The 27,945-nt window shown below is 35.5% G+C and overlaps 1 protein-coding gene across 8 annotated transcripts in view; it reads right to left on the bottom strand.

Annotated features, from left to right (window-relative positions):
* Positions 1-27,945, bottom strand: part of TRPS1 (transcriptional repressor GATA binding 1) — a 264,151-nt gene that overhangs the window by 172,113 nt on the left and 64,093 nt on the right. For all 8 annotated transcript variants that reach the window (XM_022555578.2, XM_022555586.2, XM_089898803.1 and 5 more), the window contains one exon: positions 13,030-13,633. In XM_022555578.2, the coding sequence (XP_022411286.1) occupies positions 13,030-13,633 (604 nt within the window). The remainder of the gene's footprint in view (positions 1-13,029; positions 13,634-27,945) is intronic.

Here is a 27,945-nt window from a genome sequence, read left to right as displayed (position 1 = left end):
AAGCAACCTCTTCCAGGAGGCCTTTCTTGATGGCTCAATTAAGAATAGATAATTTCCTCCTCTTAAAAAAATTAAATTTGGGATTAACATATGCACACTACTATATATATATATATATGTATATATATACTATACATATATATATATATACTATACATATATATATATACTATACATATATATATGTAATATATAAAATAGATAACCAACAAGGACCTACTGTATAGCACAGGGAACTTTATTCAATGTTTTATAGAAACCTATAAGGGAAAAGAATCTGAAAAAGAATATATATATATTAATCACTTGCTGTATACCTGAAACTAACACAACATTGTAAATCAACTATACTTCAATAAAAAAATGCTAAAATATTAAATTAAATTAAATACTACAGCTTATTTGTTCCACTCCATGGCACTTGGCACCCCTTTCCTTATACCATAATCATGTTTCTGAACATTATCTGCCAGACTGGTTTACAAATGGTTTAAAGAATCGGTGACCATAGCTTGTCCATGTTGATATCACTCCTAGAATATTCCGTACAAACTAGGTTTTCAATATAAACTCAACTATTAAAGAAATGTCGGTTCATTTAGAAGTCATTCCAACTCCTCTGTTCCCTATGAGAAATGCCATTTCTTGCTATCCATTAGATATTTTCATCTGAATGCCCTGCAAACTTTGTAGGTGTTAAGACTACCTTATTTAACACTCACAAAAAAGCTCACGCTAGAGTTCTGCTAATGGCACTACCATTCATCAAAAAGCAATTTAGAAAAGTGTGGACTTTGAAGTCAGCCTATATGGACATGGTCTAGCATGACCCAGTCACTTACTAGCTGGGTGACTTTGGGCAAGTGACTTAATATTTCTGAGGCTCTATTTCCTCTGTAAAATGGAATTAAACATATCCTCCATGGCATGGGGTTACTTGGAAGATTAAATGAGTTATTACAAATAGAAAGGAGAGCCTGGCCCATAGCTGGTGATTATCAAATGTTAGCTATTATTGGTCTCCTTGTCCAGTCATCCAAACTTAAAGCCTCATTCATCATAACCTCCCTCCTCTTGGTCACCCACACATGTCAACTTGCCTAACTCTTGAATATTCTACATCTAGCATATCTGTAAAAATAATCTCTCATTTTCACTATCCTAGTGTAGCCTTTGTTATCAGTCATAGGATAAGGGATTAACCTACTAATTAATCTCCTTTATCCCAATTCTGCCCACCTATCCACCCTCTTCCAAGCCATCCTATGTAAAATGGGATAGATATTAACCTTGTTAAAGGTTTGATCAAGATATCTTTGATCTAAATCCTGTGATGGTTCCCTATTTCCTTCTGAAATAAAAAATTTCAAATAAGCATTTAAGGAAATTCTCCTAACCTATACGTCACGTCTTAGCTACGCAAACTATACTGCACATACCTTTTGCTCAAGCTTTTCCATCATCTATATCTTAAAAATGCCCTCAGCTAAACTCACACTGTTCTCTCTATAAAGCTTGCCTTCCATGCAGTCATATTCACTTGCTGAAAGCTTAGTCTTTTTTTCAAAAGTCATCTCAGAAAACTCTACGTATGACAACTGTTTTCAATCACTCAACTGAATGTGATCTGTTCCTCTTTAAACACCCAAAGACCACTGCTCTCCTCTCCTTGTCCCTTTTATGGAAGTCTCACTTTTATTATCGTTGTCTGTATACTTAGCTTATCACTTATACATGATTGTATATTACTTGAGGGCAAGAACCCTGATTTACTTATATCCATACTCTTTATAGGATCTTTCATGGTTCCTGAAACAAAGTAGGTGCTAAATTATTATTTATAGGGCAAGAAAAGTTAGAGACCAGTACATCAGGGAATGATTCTACAAAGTTATCTTTTGCTTTGGATTTCTATTTCTTTCAAGTCTGAGTCTAGGTTAGTTTGGTTTAACACATGTTGGTTCTTTGAAAATAAATCCTGAACCCAGATGAGTATTAATGTATTTAAATTTAGATACAACCAATTATGCATTCAAATCCCCCAAACAAATGGGTATATTGTTAAAATTTCATGAACTATAAATACAAATAGTTTCTAGTCTTTGAAAGGACTTTGCATATAGCAGTGAGATGCTTGAAAAAGAAAATGAAAATGGGATTTAGAATGGTTTTCTACACTTCCCTTTAACACCTGAGTTTCATTCTTACCTTACCTTAAACTATGTAAATGACCTTGAGAAAATTAAAGTAAATTCAAATAGTTTAAAACAGAGGTTGTGTGTGTACCAAGCACTTCAATAAGTAGCTGCTGGAGCCAACTTTATGTGATCACCAAAACATATTAACTTTAAGAATCTTTCTGGAGACAGTGAAACCCTTTATATATTAAATACATATATACATCAATATTAAATATATATATACATATATAGATACATATTATATATATATTTACCTTGTAAGACTCATTTCAGTACATTACACTATTTAAATACTCTTTGAATGTCAAGGTGACTAAGGAATGTTTCGATTATAAAAGTGAAATAGATACTTCACTGAATCTATGTTGGTGCTTCAGAAATGTACCTTATTCAAACCTTCATACTAAGTTTTCCCCCATAATAATGTTTAAAGAAAACGTTGGGGGTTCTATTTCTTAGCTACCACTGTGAGGCAATTCTCACCAATAAAATGTTTTACCATTTCCCAAGAGTATACATACACACAGCCCGGTAAAGTGACCAATACTTGACAATAAACTCCACTACTGTGTCACCCCGTGGAGGAACCTGATTATAGGGAAGCCAGTTCTAACAATTTAAAATTGCAAGCAAGACAGAATGATTTAGCTACAAGGATATTCAGTGCAGCACTATTTACCACAGCAAAAATCGGAAGTAACTTCAATGTCTGACAACAAGGAATCAATAATCATCTTTTCTGGTACAACTAGTACAATACATAATGAAATATTATGAAGTCAATAAATGTGATATAGCAGAATAAACACTAATATGAGAAAATGTTTACAATTTATTATAAAGTGAAATTGAAGGCTATTTAATAATAAACACATAAGTCTATGTTTGTATGTGCATGTCTTCGTGTGTGTGTGTCTCCAGAAAGGGATAGATTAAAGTGTTGAGTAGTCATTTTCTTCTTTTTTGCTTATTTATATGTTCTAAAATGTATGTAATGAACATATATATTTTAATGGGAAAGAAAATGCCAACAAATACTAATTCGATATCCTTTTCTCTTTTCATAGACTCTTCCACGGGTAAGAAAATGCCAACAAACACTAATTCTATATCCTTTTCTCTTTTCATAGACTCTTCCTAATTTCTTTCTTGTTTTCATCACCAACGCCACCCTAGAGGCCACCTCCTCTCCTGAAACCCACAAGAACTCAGTGGAAATATGGTCATTTTCATCATGACCACCAATACTTCTAATAATTCACATATGAATAATGAGATATTAACTCTGAAGGAGCACAAAGAATCTAAGATAAGTTTATAGTTTAAGATTTCAGTGGGGCGAAACTGAATTATTCACATCCATTAAATAGAGTCTGAATGATTCACAGCCAATTTTATTTTTATAATTGTAATGAAACAGCTGGGATTAGAGTCTATTCATGGACTCATAAGAAATTTGCACCCCACCTACTAAAATTAGTTTCTGCATCCAAAATTCTGATTTGAACATCTGACTGTGAAAAAAACAGGCAACATTGCTCAATGCCAAGAAACTGAAGAAATAGACTTTAAACATGTCATATTCTCACCAGAATTATTTTATTTCTCATTGTGTAGACTTCCCTTTATCGGCATTCGTAAGTGGCCCCTTAATAGCATGATTCTCTGAAACAAAGGTATTTTCAAAGAATGAGCTTTCTTGTATAAGATAAGCCCCTGTTGAAGATTTTAGACTGTATTGTGACAGTTGTTTATAATTAATGGGTTCTTAGCCATTAGAGGGAAATCTAACTTAGGAACTTGGACATCAAATACATGATATCTCTTTGGACACTAGCATCACTAAGTCCACAATAGAAGATATTTGTCTTAAAGTTGCCTCGGGTATCAATTCACAGACCTAAATGTTTAAGGTTTTATAGAAAATTTGCCTGGCCCCAGAGTTTGCAACTTTAAAGAGATCTGAGCAATTGTATGCTTCTATCTCCATAATTTTCCAAAGAAGGAAACAGGACATAAGGACTGAGTGACTCATCCAGGGTGGTCACACGGCCAGTTAGTCACAAAGTGAGTCCAGAACACAAAGCCTCTTTTCCTCCAATCCAGTACTCTTTCCACTATATCACAAGGGAAGAGTAAAAAGAAAACTTAAAATATAATTTTACTGGAAAATACAATCCTGTCAAGCCTGAATCACAACCAGAGACACTCCATTAAAGGTGGAACACACCCACCTCTAAACCCAGCTGTAACCTCAAAGGGCTGGGCACACTACTAAAGAATAATTCAGATATATTTTGGAGTCTTGAAAAATATTTAAATCATATGTGAATTTGAGGTAAGCTCTAAATTTTGATTTGATTTTTAAAAAAATCCTACATGAGATATATTATCATAGCATAAAGTTTTGAGAGGCATATTAAGTGGATAGTTCATTTGTAGACCATAGACTGCCCATCGCGACAGTCTACATTTTAAAAACCTCCAAATTTCTTTGAATCAGTTATATGATTCAGGCGAAGTAATGGACTTTCCTGAATTATCAAGAAAAGTTTAGGTTGAAAATTCCTGAGATTAAGAAGAATTAGATTAGCCAAACATGTGTATCTTCTAAAATATGACCAACACTGCTTCAACTGTAGCATGCTTTGCAAAACAGATAAGCTTCTAAAAAGTTATAAGTAAATAAAAACATTTTCATTTTTCAAAGTATCAGGGAAGAAATTTTACAAGTCCCATGCTGAGGTTCTGGGGTTTTTTTTAAAGCAAATGATTATTTTTAAGTAAAGCAAATAGCTCTCTCAAATGTAATATCTGTAAATGTTTAGATTCCCATATATAAATCTGACCTAACTTGTGCATATAAATGACATCAGGGCATGTTTTCATAAGTGTCATTAATGGGGTAAGAATGGCCTGAGAGGGCTTCCCTGGTGGCACAGTGGTTAAGAATCCACCTGCCAATGCAGGGGACACGGGTTCAAGCCCTAGCCCGGGAAGATCCCACATGTCACAGTGCAACTAAGCCCGTGTACCACAAGTACTGAGCTTGCACTCTAGAGCCCGCGTGCCACAACTACTGAAGCCATGCACCTAGAGCCCGTGCTCTGCAACAAAAGAAGCCACCACAATGAGAAGCCCACACACCACAACAAAGAGTAGCCCCCGCTTGCTGCAACTAGAGAAAACCCATGCGCAGCAACGGAGACCCAACACAGCCAAAAATAAATAAATGAATAAAAATAATGGCTTGAGATTCTGTATTTTTAGCCTATAGCAATCACAAACTCAATGTTAATTGAGAAAGTATACTTTCCCCTGTCTTTTTAACACGTTATTAAGAAATAATAAAGACTATTCTATCTGACATTCTGAAAATCCTATGAAAGAAAAATACTTTCTAACGGAATCAATGTAAATATTTCAGCAACAAATAAAACTAAAGATCATTAAATTCCATATTTTAAAGAGAAAAATCAAGTTCTCTCTTATATTCCCTCAAAGCCCACACTATTACCCCACCACATCCAACACACATCCAATGAAGGCAAAAACTGGGTTGAAAAATTGTGAAGGGTAGTAAAAACATCATCCATGGAGGCAAAAGGAAAACAAGGAAAGAGAGTTCTCCCCTAAAAAAGGTAAGCCTATCTGAGTGGGCTGCTTTCCCTTAAGAAACATGACTCAACTCTGCATAAGAACATAGGTCGTACTTGGAAATAAATCCCTCTAGAAAACAAACTGTGCTGCACACATAATATAAGGGAAGCATATCATACCATTATCTGGATATTGGATATTTGTCATATTTCATATACATAAGAAATAGCTCTTAAAGATTATCATTTGCTTTTTCCTTGATTATCTGCATTCATCATTAAATAAGTCAATTTAGTTGAACAGCTCTCCTTAATTACGTATTTCTAGGATATTATTCTCTAGGCATTATTTATGAGTGAATTTATTTTGTATCTTAAAAATGACCCACTTTGATGACAGTGACTTGGACATGGGACACCATTTATTATCAGTCGGATTTTCTCATTTAAATATTATACAGTGTATTCTGCCTTTTAGAAATATCTCTGTATATCCTTAGTTTTTTCTGATTAATCATGATGTTACAGATAGGTAAATTTCCAGGGCATGAAATGGTTCATCGCTTTCGTAATTAATATGCCCGAATTAAATCTTAGAAATTGAGAAACTCTTTTTAAAAAGGCAAGTTAACATGTTTTTACAGGTGCGAGAGCTATTTGATCATCCTTACATGAGAGATGATACCACTCAATTGATCACATCACAAATGTCCTGTACTTACAAAAACAAAACGAAAGTAAGATTCCTTTGCCTTACCCCTAATCACTGATAACAACATAAAAAATATGCCGTAAGATAAAGTATTGTGGGTTTTTTCCAAAATGACGTCATAACCCCGATTCTGTTTTACTTGTTAATTATAAACATCTATAAATGAGAATGTTACTTCACCAAAATGAAGGAAATAGGGTTCCTGGAGCCTCACTGAAACTACCCGCATCTCCTTGAACTAGCAGCACAACCACAGGCGGCAGTATCCTACTTGCCAAGCCTCCTTGAGTTTACTGGTAGACCATCTTAGTAATCAATGTCCTTGTCTATAAACACTTAATGAAAGTTCACTAACAGAGTCAAAGGGAAGGGAGAGTAAAAGAATATGACAATGGAAACAATATTCACTTTTTTGGTGGGAGCAAATACCAAACACAGAAATCCAAGGTAAAAATTTTTCCTGGATTTTAGGTAATGAACACTTCTGTTAAATCCACCCATCAGACTGGACTTTGCCAGAAAAATATTAGATTCACATCGAGGCTGTGCAGCTCATGGCTGACACACTTTTGAATCATTCTGCATCTGTGCTCCTGAAACTTGGGCCACCTTCTGTATACTCTTCACTTCCAACATCTAAGAACACTCAACAATAGGGTCCTTCTTGGGCCCTGTTATCTTCTGACTCATGCCGTCCGTGAAAAAAAGGAAGCCAAGCAAAAGATAGTTATACAGGAAATAATTAACAGATACCGTGCTGAAGGATACCATTTCACAGGGACTACAAACTTACAGCCCAATTCACTAAAAGATACATCTGCTTCCCCTGCCTTAGAAACCTGGGCCAGCAGAACTATGCCAGACTTCACAAAAAGCCTAGGCTACAAAAAAAGAAAAAAAAAAATGTGCTTTTAAAAAATACTTTAGCCAGGGGAGTTGACTTAAAAGAAAGAAATCAGAATAATAGAAAATCCCATTAGTCAAACATGTATGTATCAAATTGATTTTAGTAGTGATCTATTGTCAAATACGGTATACCAATATAAAAGATGAATAGCCAATAAAGGAAAAAAAAAGCTACTTAGATTTTATTTAATAAAAATTAAAATGGTCATGTTCACTATTAAACATAACTAAGAGGTTGAATGATTGTTATTTTTAAAATAAATTTATTATATATTTGAATTTAAACCATACCCTTTTCTAATAGGTGACGATAGAAATGCATCTATCTAGGGCAGAAGCACAGAGATATACAAGGATTGTTAATCTCTGGATACAGTAAATGGTTTTTAACATTTTATTCTTAGGCAAAATAAATATCAGCGGCTACCTAAAGAGAAACTTTACAAACAAGGCCTAAAAACTACTACTTCATAGCTAATGATCAGGGAGGTGTGTGCTTCCTATTTTTCCTGGTATAGACTTTTCTCTTTGGTATTCAATATGTGCAAATATAAAAAAATTCAAATGGGGTCAGGAAAATGGTTATGTATGTAAACACTATGTTTAGACAACAGTACCTAGATGATAGGTGCTTTTATTTTCATTAAACATGAAGCAAAACAATAAATATCAGACTTTTCACCTGAGATCATCTTTAGTTAAAAAAAAAGTTCCTGCGGTCTTCTGTCAATGGTTGTAAAGGCATTCAACACTGTCGCTTGTTTAAACGTCTCTTTGACTGCCAGTGGACTGTCCCCAAAAGAACATTTTTGCATCTCAATAGACTGTCCGGTATCAACAATCTTTAAACTATAAATTTAACGCCGCTGAAGAAAGGGGGAAATAACATCTGCTTTGTACTGTCTTGGTATCACATTTACAAAACGAACAAATAATCATACTACTTTGCACTTATCTAGAACCCTGCATCTGACGATCTCAAATGGCCCGACAAACATTAATTAACTAAGCTGCGCAGCACTCCTGGGAGGATGGCTGGCATCATGATCCCCTCCAGCAGACAAATGAACGGGATCCTGGGAGGCCCTTTCTCCGAGCCAATGGCTCAACTCAGATCTCAACTCCAAGAACCTGAAACTCAACTCCACAGCCCATGGACAAACATCTCTGCCAAAACCAAGCAGTGCAAAATGTACATGTTAAGACGGACAAATCCGTAAATAAATTTACACTGAAATCAATCACAAAGAGATTTATTTTTCCCCTAGGTGCATGTGGAAAGTGGACTGATAACTAGGCATCTGAACTGGTGGAAGAATTAGAGCCTACAAGTTATCTGACTGTGACGTTCTGTCCTGACATGACATGCAGAAGTTTATTACATAAGTATAGATTTGCCAACTAAACAATTATACTTCTGAGTTTCACTGAAAAACAAAAAAATGCATGTGATATTGGCAAAATCTTTGTGAAATTTAATAACAGGTGTTTGCTTCCTTTTAATATGGTTATCAGTTAAAAGACATAGCTTTCTGTGTTATAAAATCCAATCTAAAACGTTAATTACAAGAATGAAACCTAGAATTCCTCAACAGGAAATAATAAAACGAACACAGTTTCATCTGCATAAGAAGCTACCAAATAATTAAAAAAATAAATACCTTTGTTAAAATAAAAATTATACAAGAAGCTGATCAGAAAAGAGCACCCGACTACACTAAGTTCTGACTATACTACACTGTTTAGTTTAAAATGAGAAAGGAACATCTATTTGAATATAAAAAACCAATTAACTTTTACTTTTAGCAAGACAGTATTAAAGACGTTAACCTCTTCCTGGAGCCAAATTTAAATGCTGCGTTTTCAAAACATTTTCAGGAGCTTATTCATGTTTTATAAGATCTATTCTAGAAGTTTTAAAAGAGGAATAATTAAACTTTACATATAAACTTGGACTATTTCTAGCAAAGCACCTAAAGGGGCTAATATTTCTTTCTACTCATAAAAAGAAAAAACATGATTTTATAGAAATACTGTTAGTGCACACAAAACCCTGATTTTCATAAAGCAATTTACAAGATGAAGCTTATGTTAATGTGCTCCCTGCCATACTCAAAGCACAATGATCAACACAGGTCACATACACAATTTAGAATTTTTTATAACAAGATCAATTCCATGCTAGTAACAAAGGAAGTCTAAAGGCATTCACCAAATGAAAATACACATAAATGAGCTGCCACTGAATGTAAAACTAAAAGCCAAACACTGACCTAAGGAAAAAAAAAAAGAAAAAGAAAAGAAAGAAGTGAAGAAAACTAATGAATATTTTGAAACTTGAGCTCTTCTCTGTGATTCTTATATTTCCTTCCTCACTTTGAGTGCAGCAGAATTTCATAACTACAACCAGTTAGAAACATGTAACAGAAAGACTAATATTCTGAAAGTGATATTTTAATGATGTGCTTTGTGACATGACCCTAACTCCATTCAGCATTCTCTTTAAAATGTTTCCATTATTTAGCAACAGAGTGTTAAACTATTTTAAATTAACATTTTCTGTTGGACACATTTTCCACACTTAATTCTTGAATATCACTCTGCCCAGTAGTCAAAGATGATAGTCAAGTTTTTACTTTTAGTATTAGAAACTACATGTATAAATGTATTTACATTTGTCCTATTAATGCTTTATTGGATGCTCTAATTAAAAAATCGCTTTTAAAACCTATTTTCCATTTCTTAAATTGCTATTTCAAAACAAACATACCAAACAGCAAGTTAATTTCAAGTTCCATTCTACTATTTAAACTCAAACATGAATGTTACATTCTGTAGATATATACTTACACAGACCCCTGTTTTTTCATTTAAAACATGGAAATTGTATGTGCATATTTCACTTGTGTACTTATAAATTTTTACAGGACACCTTTGTTACTAACTAGACCTCTAAAATTACAAAATTAAAGTACTTTGGTTTTGCCTTAGTAAATATGATGGCTATATTCTTTTGGGTTTCCCTTGACTGATGGCAGAGGAAGGAATGAGAAGTATATGTTTGCCATGATAACTTAGCAATACCAATTTCTACCACCAAAGTAGATTTCTTGTCAAATTCACAATCAGAATTCACCAAAATAGAATTCTTGTCAAATTCACAATCAGAGTGGGCTCTTAATTCTCTCAAGTATCTTAAAAAGCTGATCAGCAAGACATGTGTAAATTAAAACTTTTAAATTCAGTTAATATACTAAATATTGGGTCGGCCAAAAAGTTCGTTAGATTTTAAGTAAAAATAAAAGCCACATTTTTTCATTTCACCAAGAACTTTACTGAACAGCGTATTCACTAACCAAATGAACATTTTGGCCGACCCAATATTTCACAATAAATCAAATCAGCTATACCTCCTTATCGCAAATGTCCAATAAAATGGGTGATTTCCAAAAGCACTATTCAAATGCAATGAAAATATAAATTTTAAAGATCAAATTTTACTAAAAATCACAGAAGAAAGACCCAGGCCACTTTAAAATACGTCATATATATAGATAGATAGATACATATATATATATGTATCTATACATATATATGTATCTATATACATATATATAGAGAGAGAGACTTTTTTGTCAGCTCTCAAAATTTAGTAGACAATGGCCTTTAAGTATCACAAGTCCTACAGTGAGGAATCCGATGTTCACTGTAGAACACAGTTAAGTAGCCTCTTGCTGAAGATTTCCTACTTCAGCAGCTGATATGGAGGAACTGAAAAGACAGTTGAAATGATGCAACAGAAAGTTGAAGTCAGGGAATTAAGGAAGTGGAGGAATTGAGAAAAACAATTTTTTTAGAAAAGTATTATCATCCTCAGGCTGCTTAAAGAATAGAACTATCCTGCTCAGGTTTTAGATTGCACTGCTTCATAAATTACTGCTCGTTCCAAATTCTTAGTGTTTACAAACAGTGGCAGAAAAGGTAACATTCCAGAAACAGTCTAAAAGAGTCACACAATTTGCTATCAGATGAAGACGTCATGGATGAAAACAGTTTTAAATGGAAAAAAAAAAAAAAGAGTGGGGAGTTCTAGTGATACAGATGTAAGGAAATCAATTCCACCACGCTCTCAAGGTGCAACATGAAATTTAAAAATCCTAGGACACGTTATTCCTGCCTTATAACCAGAAACCATAAGAGCCACTTGAGACCAGAAGAGTCCTCATATGCTAAGAAAATGATGAGCATTTACAATGATAAAAATGCATAGTATATGAAAGAAGCTCCCTAAATTGAACACTCACTTGAAAAGCACAGGAACTATTTCTCTTCTTTCCAAAGTTATTTATGATAAACTTGCTCCTTCCGGGCAGGAAGGATTCTTTGTTTCTCAGTGTACAAGGAGGCATCTCCTCTTCTGCATTCAAGCCCTTCTCTTAGCTCCAGGGCATGACTGCGGATGGGAAAGGTAACAACTTTTATAATTAGCTGTGCTCCTCCAAGGGGCGTTTCTCAACTCCACTAGAGAAAGCCAGAGAAGCACAGATAAGCCTCAGAGAATCTACACGAAATGAGAGCAGAGTAGCCAAGCCGACATTGGCAAGAGTAATTTTTCTCCCCAGAATACATCCAGAGAGAACTCGGGGGTCTCTAACCTCCAGGTCAAAGCACTGGGCTGGCTGAACTGTATTTCCTAACCAGCTCTTTTGTAAAGGTTAGCAGGATTCTGATCCTACCTTCCATGAAGGAACAAAGCTTTGAAATCAACCGGAAAGCTCAAAACTTCTCAAAGTCAAGGTGAGATGTTGAAGTGGTAGTGCCTTAGGCAAAAAGCAAGCATCACTCAACTGGGAGCTCCTGAATTTTCAAAATCTAAAATATTTCTTAACAGTTCACAGTCTACACAGCATGAAGAGAGTGAGCAAGGATCTTATCTTACAGAGCTTTTGTTTAGTTTCTTTTTCACGCAGGACTGTGTCTTTCTCCCTACAGGAGCCCGATAATGTAAAATTCATGGTTCTTTTCTTCAGATGCTCTTCACACCATTCACACCTAAGTCTATCTCATTTTTTCCCTCCTCTTGGCAACAAAACAACAAGCACTGTCATTTGTACATAATTACGCTGTGAGTTTTAAAAACACTACATTTCTGTATTAACGTCTCACTGAGGGCTTTGCATTCTTAGTGATTTAAATCTCTGCTAATTTCCTCATTAACCATAGACTGTGTCACACCACCTTAAAATTTAAAAGTCATTTCATTATTTTAATGTAACAAACGTGCATCCTTCTGGGATTCCGAGCCTCCCTTCTCCAAAAGCGGCCTCATCGCTTTGCATAATCACCAGGAATGATTAACAAACATTCAATCGGAGCTGAGAGTAGTGACAAACAAGTGACTTCTACCCACTCGATCAAGTATGTGTAGAGTACACACAAACACACGTGAGCTGCTTTCTACCACTTTGGCCTTATTAAGTATGTATCCCCAGGCAGATACACATCATTTAGTTACACTTGGTAAGTCATGATACTAACTCTAGAGAATGTACATTCTCCCCATTTTCCCTTCAAGATATAGGAATTATTTTAAAAAATTAAACCTTCCTACCCGTAACAGGGACTGGGATTCATCCTTGGACTTGTTTTCTCCAGATGCAGGATACTGCTGGGTGAGGGCGCCAGCCTTCTCTCCGCCTGCAGGCACCCCCTGCAGGAAGCCCTTGGTCTCCACAGCCAAGCCATAAATAGGGCGCGCCAGGTGGGCAGCCTCTACGTTGGGGCTATCCCTTAAAGTCTTTGTCTGCTCTTGGGGGCCGGACACAGGGGTCAGAAGCCCCAGGCTTGCTTGGGTATAGGATGGACTGCCCCGTAGGATGTCCGCCCCTCTCCAAGTCACGTTGCGAAGGTCATCGCTTGAACTCTCAGCCCAAGCTTTTTCTTTCAGCCCATCCTTCTCTTCTAGCTTCTCCCTCTTCACCACACTCTCAGCAACCGGCTCTCCCATTTTAGAGTCTGGATTGAGCAGACTGTAGACCTTGAGGTCAATCTTGGGCTCCTCCTTGATGGTGGATACGGCATGCCCGTCCTCTTCACCGTTGGCTGTAGTGCTGTCCTGTTCCTGGCAGTGAACAGTGTTGAAGTGCTCCAGTAGTGACTGAGTCTCGGCAGCTGTAAAACTGCATTGACGGCATTTGTAGCAGCTGTGTGCTCTCCTGCAGAAGAAGAAAAACCATTACTCGAAATCTAGCATTCAGAAGGGCTTTAAAAAAATAGTCTTCAAGCACCTGAATTTTATCTCCTGTAATGTAATAGGTAGAATGCAATACAATATTCTCAATACCCAGAAACTGGCATCTTCCGTTCTAGGTAAGGAAGGCAATATTCCCATTTGTTATATTAGCAATAACAGGTGTCTGCACACACAGACACACTTATGCGCACACACTCCAGACGAGTCACATTTAAAACTGGTTGATTTGCTTCATTATTGAAGGACCTGCTCTGTTCATTTTACTGTGACCGGATAATCATCAATTCTATATTATTTAATAGATATTCATAAATTTTCACACCTGATTTCATCAATGGACTTTTCTCTTTCCACTTATTTAAACTAAACTGGGATATTTTTCACTATAAATATATATACATTGCTAGTGCTGAAGTGCTCTATACAGCTTTTACATATATTAAAATAAATTCTACCGAACTGATTACAATGTTCTTTTCTATCATAAAATTTAAATCCATTTAATCAATGAAATGTGGTTGACTGAGCTACATAATCTAGTAAATAAAATATACCAGAAGCTCAAGTTTTTTAAGACAAATTTTTTGTATCTGTAAGGACTTATGAACATTGAACAAACTGAATGTCTGTTGGGTACCAAGCAGCATGACAGGCGCGTACAGATATATATTCATTAAAAGAGTATGCGTGAATGTATGTTTATGTGTGTGTTTTCTTTTTATAAGGCATAAAACAAGGAGACCTTATTGTTGGATTTCATAGCATCTCCTGCTGTTAAAGACAGAACGGTAACTGTTAAATTAAGAAAAATGTTTGATTAACAAAGAAGAACAGAGGCACTGTACCCTAAAAGGCATACTGGAAAGGTACACAAATAACTGGGAATAAGGCATACATTCTTTAACTGTAAAAACCTTGTATGGCTTTCTAATTAAATAACCACATGAAACACTTGCTACTCCACAATATAATGTGTTAGGAGTTACAACTTAAAATAACAAAATAAGTTTTGAGACCTGTTACTTAAAGCTACTGCAGGGGCTTCCCTGGTGGCGCAGTGGTTGAGAGTCCACCTGCCGATGCAGGGGACACGGGTTCGTGCCCCGGTCCGGGAAGATCCCACATGCCGCGGAGCGGCTGGGCCCGTGAGCCATGGCCGCTGAGCCTGCACGTCCCGAGCCTGTGCTCCGCAACGGGAGAGGCCACAACGGTGAGAGGCCCGTGTACCACAAAAAAAGAAAAAAAAAAAAAAAGCTACTGCAAAGTAGGTACCCCTATATGTAATCTGTAGATAATCATCACAATATTACTTTGCCAGGCACTGGGTACACATTGGTGAATACAAGGCACATAGTCCTTGCTCAGCTGGTGTTTAGAGTCTAGTCAGGAATGACAAGCTTCACATTAGTCTCTAAATAAACATGTAAGGACAAAGAGTAATATGTGCTAAGAATGGAATGGATGGGATGGTAAGGGGGTGGAAGGGCTGCTTAAGGTCCTCAGGAAGGCCTTTCTGAGGGCGATTTATCAAAGCAAAGGATGGAAAGGAGCTATCCTTGTTGGAGGAGGAGGGAGGGGAAAGGGCAGTACATTCTAGCAAGCCTGAGATACTGAAAGAGGCCACTGATGCTTGAGAGGAATAAATAAGAGGAAGCATAATAATCAACAAGCCGGAGGGTCACCTAGAGCTTTGTGGACCACGGCAAGGAGGTAGGTATCTTCAAAGGGAAAGGGAAGCAACTGCAAGGTTATAGGCAGAGGAGTAGCATAGTTACATGTGTGCTTTAATCACTTTGGGAGTGTAAAAGTTTCTCTACTGGAGGACTTCCTTCCGAGACCTGATGGCTGAAAATCCAAAAGAACGTTCTTATTTTATGCAAGCAAAATTCAAAGGTATTAAGACATGTAACAAAATCTCAGCCGATATTTGTTGAGAGTACTTAATTTGGTACGTGATTATCTTCTTGTGATTAACAGCTTACATTTATTTGAACAAATATGGATATTTAACTTCTACTTTTTACAGGAGGTTGTTTTCAATCTTTTGTCCTATTTTTCTTCACGAAGTAGGAAAGATAAAAGGAAATACAATAAATGAAAAATAATTTGATGATGAATTGACCATAAAAATATTAAAATGGGGCTTCCCTGGTGGCGCAGTGGTTGAGAATCCGCCTGCCGACGCAGGGGACACGGGTTCATGCCCCGGCCCGGGAAGATCCCACATGCCGCGGAGCGGCTGGGCCCGTGAGCCACGGCCGCTGAGCCTGCGCGTCCGGAGCCTGTGCTCCGCGACGGGAGAGGCCACAGCAGTGGGAGGCCCGCGTACCGCAAAAAAAAAAAAGAGAAGAAGTGCAAGACTCTAGAGTACCACATGACAAAATTATTTTAAAACAGAAGACTCATAGTTTTATTGGAGAAGCAATTTAGTTCACTTAAAAGTAAGACTCTAGAACCAGAATGCCTAAGTTTCAAGCTTGGCTCTGTATTTTACTATATATGTGACTTTGGATAATTTACTGAACCTGCCTCAATTTCCTCACCTGCAAAATGAAAATAATAGTGCATCTAGTATGAGTTAACCAATATAAATCCTAAAATTAAATAAAGCCCCCCTTCTGTGTGAATCTGCATTCTGCACTCTATTCAAAGGAGCTAAAACTTACCAACTGGCATTTTGGTATCATTCTTTTCCACTCCCCCAGGTACTTTAACCATAACAGACATCTTTCTTAAAACCATGTTTATTTCCTAGCAGATCCTTTGTTTTAAGACATTACCAGGTAGAATATATTTTTTGCCTTTTCTGCTTCACCTAGTGGTATTCAATGACCTGAAAGATGGAGCAGTTTAGCAGTTAATTGTCAAGCCTTACTCTTTTCTCAATAATAGTAGTCAGACCCATAATCTTAAAATTCTGAATAACAAAAACAGAAAGGGCATTACCTGTGTTTTCCTGAAGTCTTCAGAGGTAGGGATGCTTTGTAAATGTATTCAGGAGGGTGGTTTAGAACCATAATATATCTAGTAATATATCTCAGTAATTAAGATTATGTGCCTTCAATATCTACTTAGTCTGCAATCTAGAAATGTCCTTGAGACAACCTATTCCTTCACCATAAAAAGACGAATACATCCAACCTTTAACTGGTATGTGACTGACATGTCCTCCTAAATATACAAGGAGTTCTGGGTGTGTCCTGTCTAGGCAATGAATTCATCGCAACGTATCACTCTTGACACAAGGTGTCTGGGGGCTTCTAGGTTTTCTAGTTTCAAGTTCCTGTCCCAACGGACAACTCTCTGACTCCTTACAGGTCTCGGCAAGAGCTGTTCAGATCTGCCCACAGAGGAGCTCTTATTCTGACTGATCAAGGCAAAACCTTCCGTGATACAGGTGCTGGAGGACTGTCCAAATGCAGAGGACGGTGAGGCTGGGTGTAAAGCAGAAAGGAGACAGAAACTGCAGAGATAAGTTTTCAGTGAGAACCGGGTTTTACATTGAAAAGAAAAACACATACTAACAGGAAGGATATTAAAACGAGCTGGCAATAACAAGCTCAACGCACACACGTTTTCTTTTGAAGACTTCAAAGCACTCACACATATGTGATCTCACATTCCACTGAGGTATAAAGCCCATTTTATAGATAAGTAAAATGAAGAAAGTGCCTTGTCCATTTAGTCTACATCAAGTCAAGAATACAGGGCTTCTACCTTCCAGACTGATGTTCTATTTTTCTATCCTCGGTTGCCTGAATTTTTAACTTTATACAAAAATAAATAAAATTACTGACAATACTGACAATGAAAAATGAGGGCTAAAAATTGAAAACATGAGGGGAAGGGAAAGGTCTTCTAACTGACAGAAGTGAGACTGACTACAGCAATGGTTTGCAAAACGGGCTGCAACTGAAGGAGTTTCTTAGCAATACAGATTCCAGGGCCTCTCAGTTGCCCTACTGAAGATCTGAATCTCCTGGACATAACTTGAGAATCTGAATTTTTAGTAAGGTCTTCAGGGGACACCCATGCAGGGACCAGTCACAAACTACATTAGTAGATATATCCTGGTTCAAAACAACTGAATGAACACACTCAAGACATCCTCTACCACCTGTGACTCTAATAAAACACAGGTAATGCCCTTACTATCTTTGTTATTCAGAATCATAAGATTCTGAGTGTGACTCCTATTCATGAAAAGAGAGTAAAGCTTGACAATTAAGCAGTAAACTGCTAAACTGCTCCATCTTTCAGGCCACTGAACACCCTGAGGTGAAGCAGAAAAGACAATTTGCTGCATAATACTCTGGAGAACTGAAGGACTTCTTTCTCCATATAATAGTCATCAAATAAATGATAGGAAATATATTAAAAAGACAACATCACTGTACTTTCAAAAGCTGGGAGCAACATGAACTTTTCAATCACCTATGCTAACATCTAGAGCGGTGCTTCTTAAACCCTAACATGCAGAAGAATCATCTGGGAATCTTGTTAAAACTCAGATTCTGATTCTGGAAATCTGGGGTGGTACCCAATAGTCTCTATTTCTTATAAAATCCCAGATGATGCTGATGCTGTTGGTTCCCAGACCACACCTTAAATAGCAAAAGTCACGAAGCCATGGTCAGAAATACATCGATGAGTGTTAGATCGGAATGAACTCTCAATATATATACTCAGTACTTGACAGAACATCCCCAAATGAATTCTTTATGATGAGCAACATCATCTTCCCTCTTAAAGCACATACTCCCACCTCTGAAAGTCAACCCTAACAGCTTCATAAGCTAAAACTATAAACGTGACATTGTCAAGCAAAATCCGCAAATAGTCATTCATCTTCTTTATTTCACTGTTTGGGCATCATCTTTTAGTATTCTTTAGTTCTAGGCCATTATTCTACAACAATCACACACAGTACCTATTTCCATCCCTACTACATACAATAAGAATGTGAAGCACAGACAAGTCAATTCATAAAATAATACAGAGTGCATGATGCAGTATTCTAGCTCGTGTCCATAGTTATTCTTGCATGTATGCTGTTTGGTAGTTGATGCAATACTACTAGCTTGTTCAGGAATTACTTCCTGAAAGATTTGGGTATATTTCTGACTTGTGTCACTCTCAACAATAACTGAAAAGCCCTTCAACTTAATGCCATGTCCCCCCAAAATAAAAAGATTATTTTAATGCCTAGTATAAGAAACATTACTGAAGAATAAAAGTTTAGTCATTGAGAAACTACATTAGTTTGGACTCTGCTCTAACCTACTGAATACATTTCATTTTATCAACATTAATATGAAAACCTCAAAAGGTTCAGGGAGTTTTCTCTTCATTTTTCAAGACCCATCTTAACTGCCTTCTCATCCATAAAGGCTTCCCAAATGACTCAAACCCAAGGGTAAACCTACCATCCTCTGAGCTACTCTGAAACTCTGTCATCCAGAGGATTTTTTTCACATTGCGTTTTATTAAAATGAATGGCCTTTGATTTAAGTGATGGCATAAAAAGATTTATTTCATCATTTAAAAAGCTCTCATTTACCAAATAATCATGTATGTCTTACTTTACAGTTATATTGTAATTGCCTTAAAATCAAGATCAAAGCCCACACATCTCTATATATCCCTTCCAGCTCCACCCAGAACATCCAGACAGTCAGTAAATATCTACTTAATAACCAAAGGAATGAACCACCACAGCTCTGGTAATGCTAGACTTAATAGGTAAAGTCATAAAGCAGCAGAGAAATATTAAGAAGTACATAGATATTTTGCAGATGGTATATTTTGAATGGTTCTCTGAATAAACTCTTCATTATTTAAAAACTCCTAGAACTTCTAGCTACATGAAGCTCAACTAATTTAAAAGACACTGCAAATATATTTGCATTAATTTAAATTCTATACTCTGCTGCCAACTGGATAGCAAACATTCTCTTCATGCTACCTGAGGAAAAAAGATGTCAGTCTGTAGATCTCCCTACCATTATCGGTGCCAGATAAAATACAGGATGCCCAGTTAAATGTGAATTTCAGATAATAAACAAATAATATTTTAGTGTAAGTATGTCCCATACAATGTTTGGGACACACTTACATAAAATCTCAATTTTTCTAGTGCAAAACTTTAGACAATGAACACAATCAACTTTGATAAAAGAGATAATCATCTTTTGCCTCCAGAAAAAACTACATCAAGCTGCATAAAAAAAACCAAATTGTACTTAATTCAAGTGACTTAAAATTTCTTTGAGAAAAGATGTTTTATTCCTTATTCTACTTGACAGAATTTTCACGTGCTATAAAAAAGCATTTATTTCAGATCCATTCATATTTCAATACCTTTTATCCTAGCAGTAGCATTTTATTCATTAGTAGAGATTAAAAATTATTTTCATAATTCATAAAGAACTGAGGTTTTCTAGATTCTAGAAAAAAATCAGCTAAAAGGTGCTAGTCTTTTGCTCTACTCTGATAATATTTCTGTATTTCGATTTTCATAACAAACAGCTCACGGTATTTGTGGAGTCAGCTCTAAACAATGCTTTGTTTTTTTCCTTTTAATGTTAACTTCCAGAGATTTATGCCATAACTTAAAAAGCTCTCCTTCACTGAATAACTGTATTTCACTTTCAATAGTTTTAACCATAGTTTTTCTTCTTCAATGACTAAATGGACATCAAAGTAAATGAATAAATTATAAATACTAATCAATTAAGACTTCAAAGGTATTTTTTGGTAATTATGGAAAAAAATACCTACAGATAAATTGTCACAAAGGAAGAGTAAATGAAGTGATTTAATTTAAATATAGTTCAGTATATGTGACAACTAATTAGTCATTTTTTGTGTCATAAGAGTCTACAGGTGTGGCACTTGAGGTCACTGCCACTGTTGAATGTTGGAATGAAAAGCATCTGAAGAGAGTATTTGAGGGACAAAAACAGAAAAGGAATTACAGATGTATAGGTGGGTAACCGATAATCAACTTTTAAAAGCTGAAAATTTAATATTCAGCCTTAGTCAAGTGCAAAGGAGTAGTGTACAAAATATAATCTAAGGAAAATTGAAATTTTGAATGAATAAGATTCCATTCAATCCACTCATCTTGTATTTTTATACTGAAATAATCTGATGAGTATTTACTTATTTGGAATAACTGGGTTCTTTTAGAAGGGTGTAGGGTGATGCCACCTTCACGTGGTAGAAGAAAACACAACTAATGTCTTAGCTGAAAAATCTCAATTTATGATTCACTTTCAAAAAGAAGATATCCCTACCAAACATTCAAAACAGAAAAATAAATCTTCCCATGAAATAGAAAGTAAACAAGAAAAGAGAAATAAATTATATAATATGAAATGTAAATCATGGCTAAAATTTATCTTATGCCATGACTCGATAAATGTTCCTATATAAAGTCTTCAGGACCATTAAACCTGAAATTTCTAATAAATAATGTATCCAAATAAAGGTAGTGCAATTGTGGGTTATTTTCTTGATGGACTATAATACCTTGGGTAACTTTCTGTCTCACAATGGGAATTTTCAACTTGAACCATGATGTCCATTTCAAGGTTTTACAGGCAACTGATTTATTAGGTATTGTTTAAAAGAACATGACACATAAAATACACAAATCTAGATGTAACCATCTTGGTACTCACCCTTTTAGAAACTCTGTACTAATGCACTGTGTACTTAGCTTTTTCAGATGTGCTGATAATTAAGTGCTTATCATAAAATCTATTCTTTAGAACTAGCAGAGCACACAGCTCATGTTCCTTCCCAGAGCTCTTTTAAGGTAGAAATTGTGCAGTAGCTACATTAATTTAATCAGCTACTGCATCCAATGTTATTTCCTTTAGATATAAAGGAAATAACCATAAAGATATATATTTTATGTCTAAAATATTCAAACACTGTTTAAAAAATTTTAATGCATTCATAAATCCCTAAACAGACAGATGCTTGTCATCACATACACTACCAAAAAATATGTACATTTTTCCACATTCTAGTCAATTAGGTAGATAATGACTATATCACTGATTTTCAAGTAGTTTTTTAATAATAAGGGAAGTTGACTATTTATTCAAATATTTATTGGATATGTGTATTGATGAGAATTGATGCCTCATTTTTAAAATTTTATCGTGTAATATTAATCGCACACGTGTACACGCACATATATACACATTCATATCTAGGTTTAGCAAAAAATGAACATAATCATAGGATCATAAAATATGATTGATATATGTTTATATATTCTTTATCTTTATATGGAGAGATACAGAGTGACAAAGAGTCTATGTACACACACATATATATATATAAACAGAGAAAGAAAGAATGATATATTTATAGAGGGAAAATAATGTTTATGGTACAGTTCAATATATGTACATGAATGTAACAAATATACATGGTGTATACATATATAAATATATATGAATATATGTATACAGTTTTGTTTGCTAGTTTTTATGAACTTCTTTTATGAACTTCTATGAAATAGTATGAAGCTACAAATAGTTGTCTTTGATTTGTTTTTATTCGGTCAAAATTATATTTATAAGACATCCATGTTGTATTCAACTGTCATTTATTCAAATTCACTATTGTATAATATTCCACAGTATGACAAACCTATAAGTTACTTAACTAACCTCTTATGTATAGTTGAGGTTTTTTTCTTATTTGCTTTGCTTTTTGTTTCGGTTGTTTTGCTCTTTAAAAAAATACTACTTTGAACATTTTTGCACATGTTTCCTAGTGTTCCCGCACAAGAAGTTTTCTTCTGAGGAGTGAAATTACATGGTCTTTGGGAATACGAGCATCTGATATTGCCAGAATTTGCTAAATTCACTTTATAAAATCATACGTACTGGCAATTTTTATCCATTTTTTAATCCATTATATATTTTTTGTCTTAACACCTATGTTTCCTGGAATAAATAAAATGACCTCATTGTTTTCTTTGGTTAATATTTGCCTTGTGTGATTTCATCTATCCTTATCTTTCTGCTATGGACGTCTGATTTAATTACACTGAGTATAAGGGTATGTTCTATATGATACTGTTTTTTTTTTTTTTCCGGTACGCGGGCCTCTCTCACTGTTGCGGCCTCTCCCGTTGCGGAGCACAGGTTCCGGACGCGCAGGCTCAGCGGCCATGCCTCACGGGCCCAGCCGCTCCGCGGCATGTGGGATCTTCCCGGACCGGGTCATGAACCCGTGTCCCCTGCATTGGCAGGCGGACTCTCAACCACTGCGCCACCAGGGAAGCCCGATACTGTTTTTCTGAAATCTTATTTCTTATTGGCTTAGTATGTACCAAATTTTATAAGCATTTTATATCTGCTTGAAAAGCATGTGCATTCTCTAATCGTTGGGTGTAGAATTGATGTATTTTAATTAAATCAAGTTAAAAAAAAAAACAGGGAGTTCCCTGGTGACCTAGAGGTTAGGATTCTGGGCTTTCACTGCCGTGGACCAGGTTCAATCCCTGGTCAGGGAACTGAGATCCTGCAAGCCACACAGCATTGCCAAGATAAATACATAAATAAATAAGTTTCTTAATTTGTTGCTCAAATATTTTATATTTTGAAAAAATTTTTTTCTGTTCAACCTTTAATAAGGGAGGTTTCCTAAAATGTACTACTGTGATTGTGGTTTGTCATATTTTCCCTGTAGTTCTTGATCAATTTGTGCTTTACATATATATTTATTTATATTTATATTTTATATATTTGTAATTATTATATATCCCTGATGAACTGAACCTCTTATCATTACTAATGCCTTTTCCTGCATATGCTTTTTGTCTTAGGGTCTAAATTGTATGAGATTAATAAAGCTACCTCAATTGTTCTTTCGTTTATATTTACGCCTATAACTTAGTCTATTTTGCTCTTTCAAACTCTCCATAGCCTTATGCTTTGAGTGTGTAACCTATAAACAGCTTATAGTTAAATTTTTTTTAATATGTCTGATAATATCTTTTAAGTGGAAAGTTTAACCCCCACAGATTCATTAAGATTTTTGATGTCTGGACTTTTTTTTTTACCATCTTCCTTTAAAAATTCTATTTGTATACTTTTCCCCACGTATCCTCTAAAAAAGGATACATTAAAAAAAAGATTGAATTTTATGGGTGTTCTTTATTTTGTTGTCCATTTTTCTCCTCTATAGCTTTGGAAGTTAAGTACTCATTTCCTACTCTTTCATTAGTTATCCCTAAAGTTATCAAAATACGCATAACAAAGTCCTAACTCACTAACTCCAGACAATTCAAGCACGTTAGAACACCTTAATTCTGATCAATCTCCCTGCAAACTCACATAATAGTGTTGCCCAATAACTCAGTCAATCCCTTTTTAACTGCATAAATTAGGCATGCTATGGCTGTTGAGACTTACTCACAGTTCCCTGGTCTTTGTTTATGTGAAAATGTCTTTGCTCTTATTTTTGGAAGGTAGTTTTGACAGGCAGGCAACACTAGGTTGACTTTTTTTTTTTTCTTCAAAACTGAATAGTATTCCTCCATCTTCTGGTTTCCATTGTGGCTGATAAAAAGTCTACTGTTAACCTAATAGTCTTTTCTGAATGGTTGAGCTGTTGTTTCTCTTTAGCTGCTCTAAGGAACCTCTCTGCCTTAGCATTTCAATTTTTACTCCAAGATGTCTATGACTGAATTTATTTGTGTACAGATGGCCCCCAACTTATGATGGCTCGACTTACAATCTTTCAACCTTAGGATGGTGCAAAAACCATATGCAGTCGGTAGAAACCGTACTTTGAATTTTGAATTTGGATCTTTTACTGGGCTAATAATATGCAGGATACGTGGTACGATACTCTCTCATGATGCTGGGTCGAAGCAGGGAACCCCAGCTCCCAGTCAGCCACATGATCAGGAGAGGAAAAAACCAATACATTTACAACCATTCTGTACCCAGACAACCATTCTGGTTTTCACTTTCAGTACAGTATTCAATAAATTACATAAGATAGTCAACACTTTATTATAAAATAAGCTTTGTGTTAAAAGATTTTTCTCAACTATAGGGTACAAGTGTTCTGAGCACATTTAAGTTAGGCTAGGCTAAGCTATGATTTCAGTAGGTTAGTTGTATTAAATGCATTTTTGATCTATGTTATTTTCAACTTATACTGGGTTTATTGGGACATAAACCCATTATAAGTCGAGGAAGATCTACATATTCTGCTCAGTATAAGCTATCCTATTTTGTACCTGTGTGTTTATGCCTTTCATCAGTTTTAAGAACTCATCTGCCATTATCTTCTCAAATATTGATTGCTTATCTTCCATTCAATATTCTTTTCTTCTGGGGCTCTAATTAGATGCATGTCAGAACAGCTTCTTGTATTTTCATATCTTAATATCCACTTTTGATATTTTCCATCCCCTTCCCCTCTCTTAAGTATTCTGGCTAATATCTTCAGATTTAACTTCTGATTAACTCATTTGCTAATATATTACTTAACTTGTCCATGTTTTAAATTTCAATAATTAGATTGTCCATTCAAAAATGCTATTGTTTCTTTTTTGAATATTCCTGGTTATTTATAGTCTCATGTAGCTTGATCAATTTATAAGTGTAATTTTCATTTCTTTAAACATTTATTAATTATTATTTTCTAAATGAAAACTGCTGATCTGAAGTTCCTGGGTATCTAAAGCTGTTATTTGCTTTTCCTACTGATTTCACATGTAGTGATTTACATCCACACTTATATGGTAAACTGCTGTAATGTGGAAGCTCATATAAGGTTTATCTTAAGCCATACGTAACATGGAGGTGAAAACTGGAGTATTTTCCTGGAGATAAATCTGTGTTTACTTCTGACAGGAGTCAGAGGAAGGCAGTAATGTTGAATCACATTAGCCAACTTCAAGGTGTCAGCTTAGAGTGAAACTCATGGATTCAACGCCCTCTCTCTGCCAGTGACTCTGGGCTTAGTCTCAATATAACTGCAGTATCAATGTCAGCATTTTTCATCCATGAAAACTTGCATTCCCTGCTTGCTCTCCCCAGTCTGGGTTTAGCTCACTTTTGGTGAAGGGGTGAAGAGAAAAGCTTCAGAGCTTTCACTTAATTCATGGAAGTCTAACAAGTCACTAAGAAATTATGTTTTATCTGGCATAGTTGCTTTGTAAGGAGGTATTCCTCCCACAACTCCAGAAACACAAAGTTATAACACTGAAAATGTTGATTAGGAGAATGGTAGTCAATTAGAGAATGGGTACACTGGTTAATTAAATAATATATAATAAAAGAAATGGAGTGTGAGAAACAAACAGGAGTGGAATATAAGAATTCTGTCATGACGTGAACTACGGGGTATCATAAGTAAATATGAAACATAAAGAAAGGAGAACTGGCCAAGTTTCACTTACTAAGTGGATAATTTGGCAGTTCAACTCAGGTTAAACTGGTTCTTTAGGAAAATGCCCATGGAATGAAATCCACACTGAGGTTTTTCTCTGATAGCTTTAAATCAACTCTCTTGCTTCTTAGCTGTAGTTATTTTATAGCTACATGATTTCACACATTGTACAGCTCTCCGTTTGTGCTATCTTTTTTAGTACACTATAAGTCTTGTACATAAAGTATTCAAAAGCCTAGAATATAATCCCCAGTAATAACAGAATTGTGGTAAAAGTTTCCCAACATGAATAATATGAATAAATATAAATTTAACTAGAAAGATAGTATTGTGATGTGGTAAATTTCTCTCCTCCTACACTACCTTCAAAATGTAGCATTTGGGGGAAGTGCTTGGATGGCAGATTAAGTTTTCAACATTCATGTGACTATCTGTTTTCACATCCCTGAAGCCTCCACTGTTCAACTTTCAGTAGAGTTTCTTTATACTTCTTACCAAGCTGTGGCTCCTGAAACAGTAAGTCTCCAAATTTCAAATATTTCTAAAAGAACTCAAGCAGAGCAACTTAAAGGACCTAGGAGCACACAAACTACATCAGGTTTTAAGAATAAGTGCGAGAGGATTATAATGACCTAGAGACAAGTGCTGCTAATTATTTTTAATCTAATAAAATACTAAGAAGGTTGACTTAAGTTCAAACTGTACTTCCATTTTGTGTGTCCTCAGAAGGGTTCCAAGACCGTACAATAGTCAAAGATTAAATTAAAACTCACCATGGAGATTTCGATTTATTCATGACTACTGTGAAGTCAAAATCTCACAGGGATCTCATTTATTTAAATGTATTCACTGAGCACCTATTACCCATCCTGGCACTACTACACTAAATCGTGCAGATACAGCAATGAACAAAATAGAACTAGTCTCTTCCTTCTGGAGCTTACTTTCATTACTGAATATTAATTAAACTCTGAGATTATTCAGTAATATTTTTATTCATATTTATTTCTTAGATTTTGTTTGTTTGTTTAACCAAAACATACGGAATCTCTATTTTTCCAGCCAAGTTTTCAACCAATAGCCTCAGCTTCCTCAAAAAAAGCCACTCATCCAAGGGATCTGGTATCTACATGCATCAGTGTGTGTGTGTGTGTGTGTGTGTGTGTGTGTGTGTGTGTTGGCTAATTTCTTCATGATTAAAAAAAGCCTCCTCTTCAAAAAAAGAATGGGTTATCTAATTTCTACAACGCTTAAGAAATGTACACGCACAGTATACATACTAACAAGGCTCGGAAGGAAGCTAATGTCTGCTTGCCCCAGAAATAAATAAGCATGCAGCTAACATCAAAAGAGCCAGAAACACTCACTGCAAGTGTGAACACATATTTGATCGCAGGACTGTGTCTTTCCCAGGGCTGACCTTATAAATTAAACAGTGTAAATCTCAAGGAAGTGTTTTCTGAACGTTTAGATCCACTGTGAACATTAGGATGCCCTTCAAATTAACGTGTAACATTGTTAGCCTATTGTTGGACATAAACTGCTTCGTTACTGGCGATTGAGAAAACAGACACACACTGGTACTAACACACAACTTTTTAAAATAATGGGAGGAACTATTTAAAATCTTGGGATGTGAAAATTTAAATAACCAGATTTTTAAACTAGGATATTGAGTCTGCAAATGGAAAAGCCCTTAAAAATAGTAAATAAAGCTCTTGACTTTGATGCTTAGAGGCATGATAACAAGAGTACCCAATACTCTGGAAGTAATATCTGAATGCACTATGCTACCAGGATTCTGCTAAATCATAAGTTCCATAAGGGCACTATGTTTAT

This window comes from Delphinapterus leucas, chromosome 17 (genome assembly GCF_059928025.1).
Source record: "Delphinapterus leucas isolate spDelLeu-1000000601 "Yukka" chromosome 17, BTC_Dleu_Yukka2, whole genome shotgun sequence".
Lineage (NCBI taxonomy): Eukaryota > Metazoa > Chordata > Mammalia > Artiodactyla > Monodontidae > Delphinapterus > Delphinapterus leucas.
Note: the sequence above shows the minus strand (reverse complement) of the source record. Positions and strands in the feature narration are given on the sequence as shown.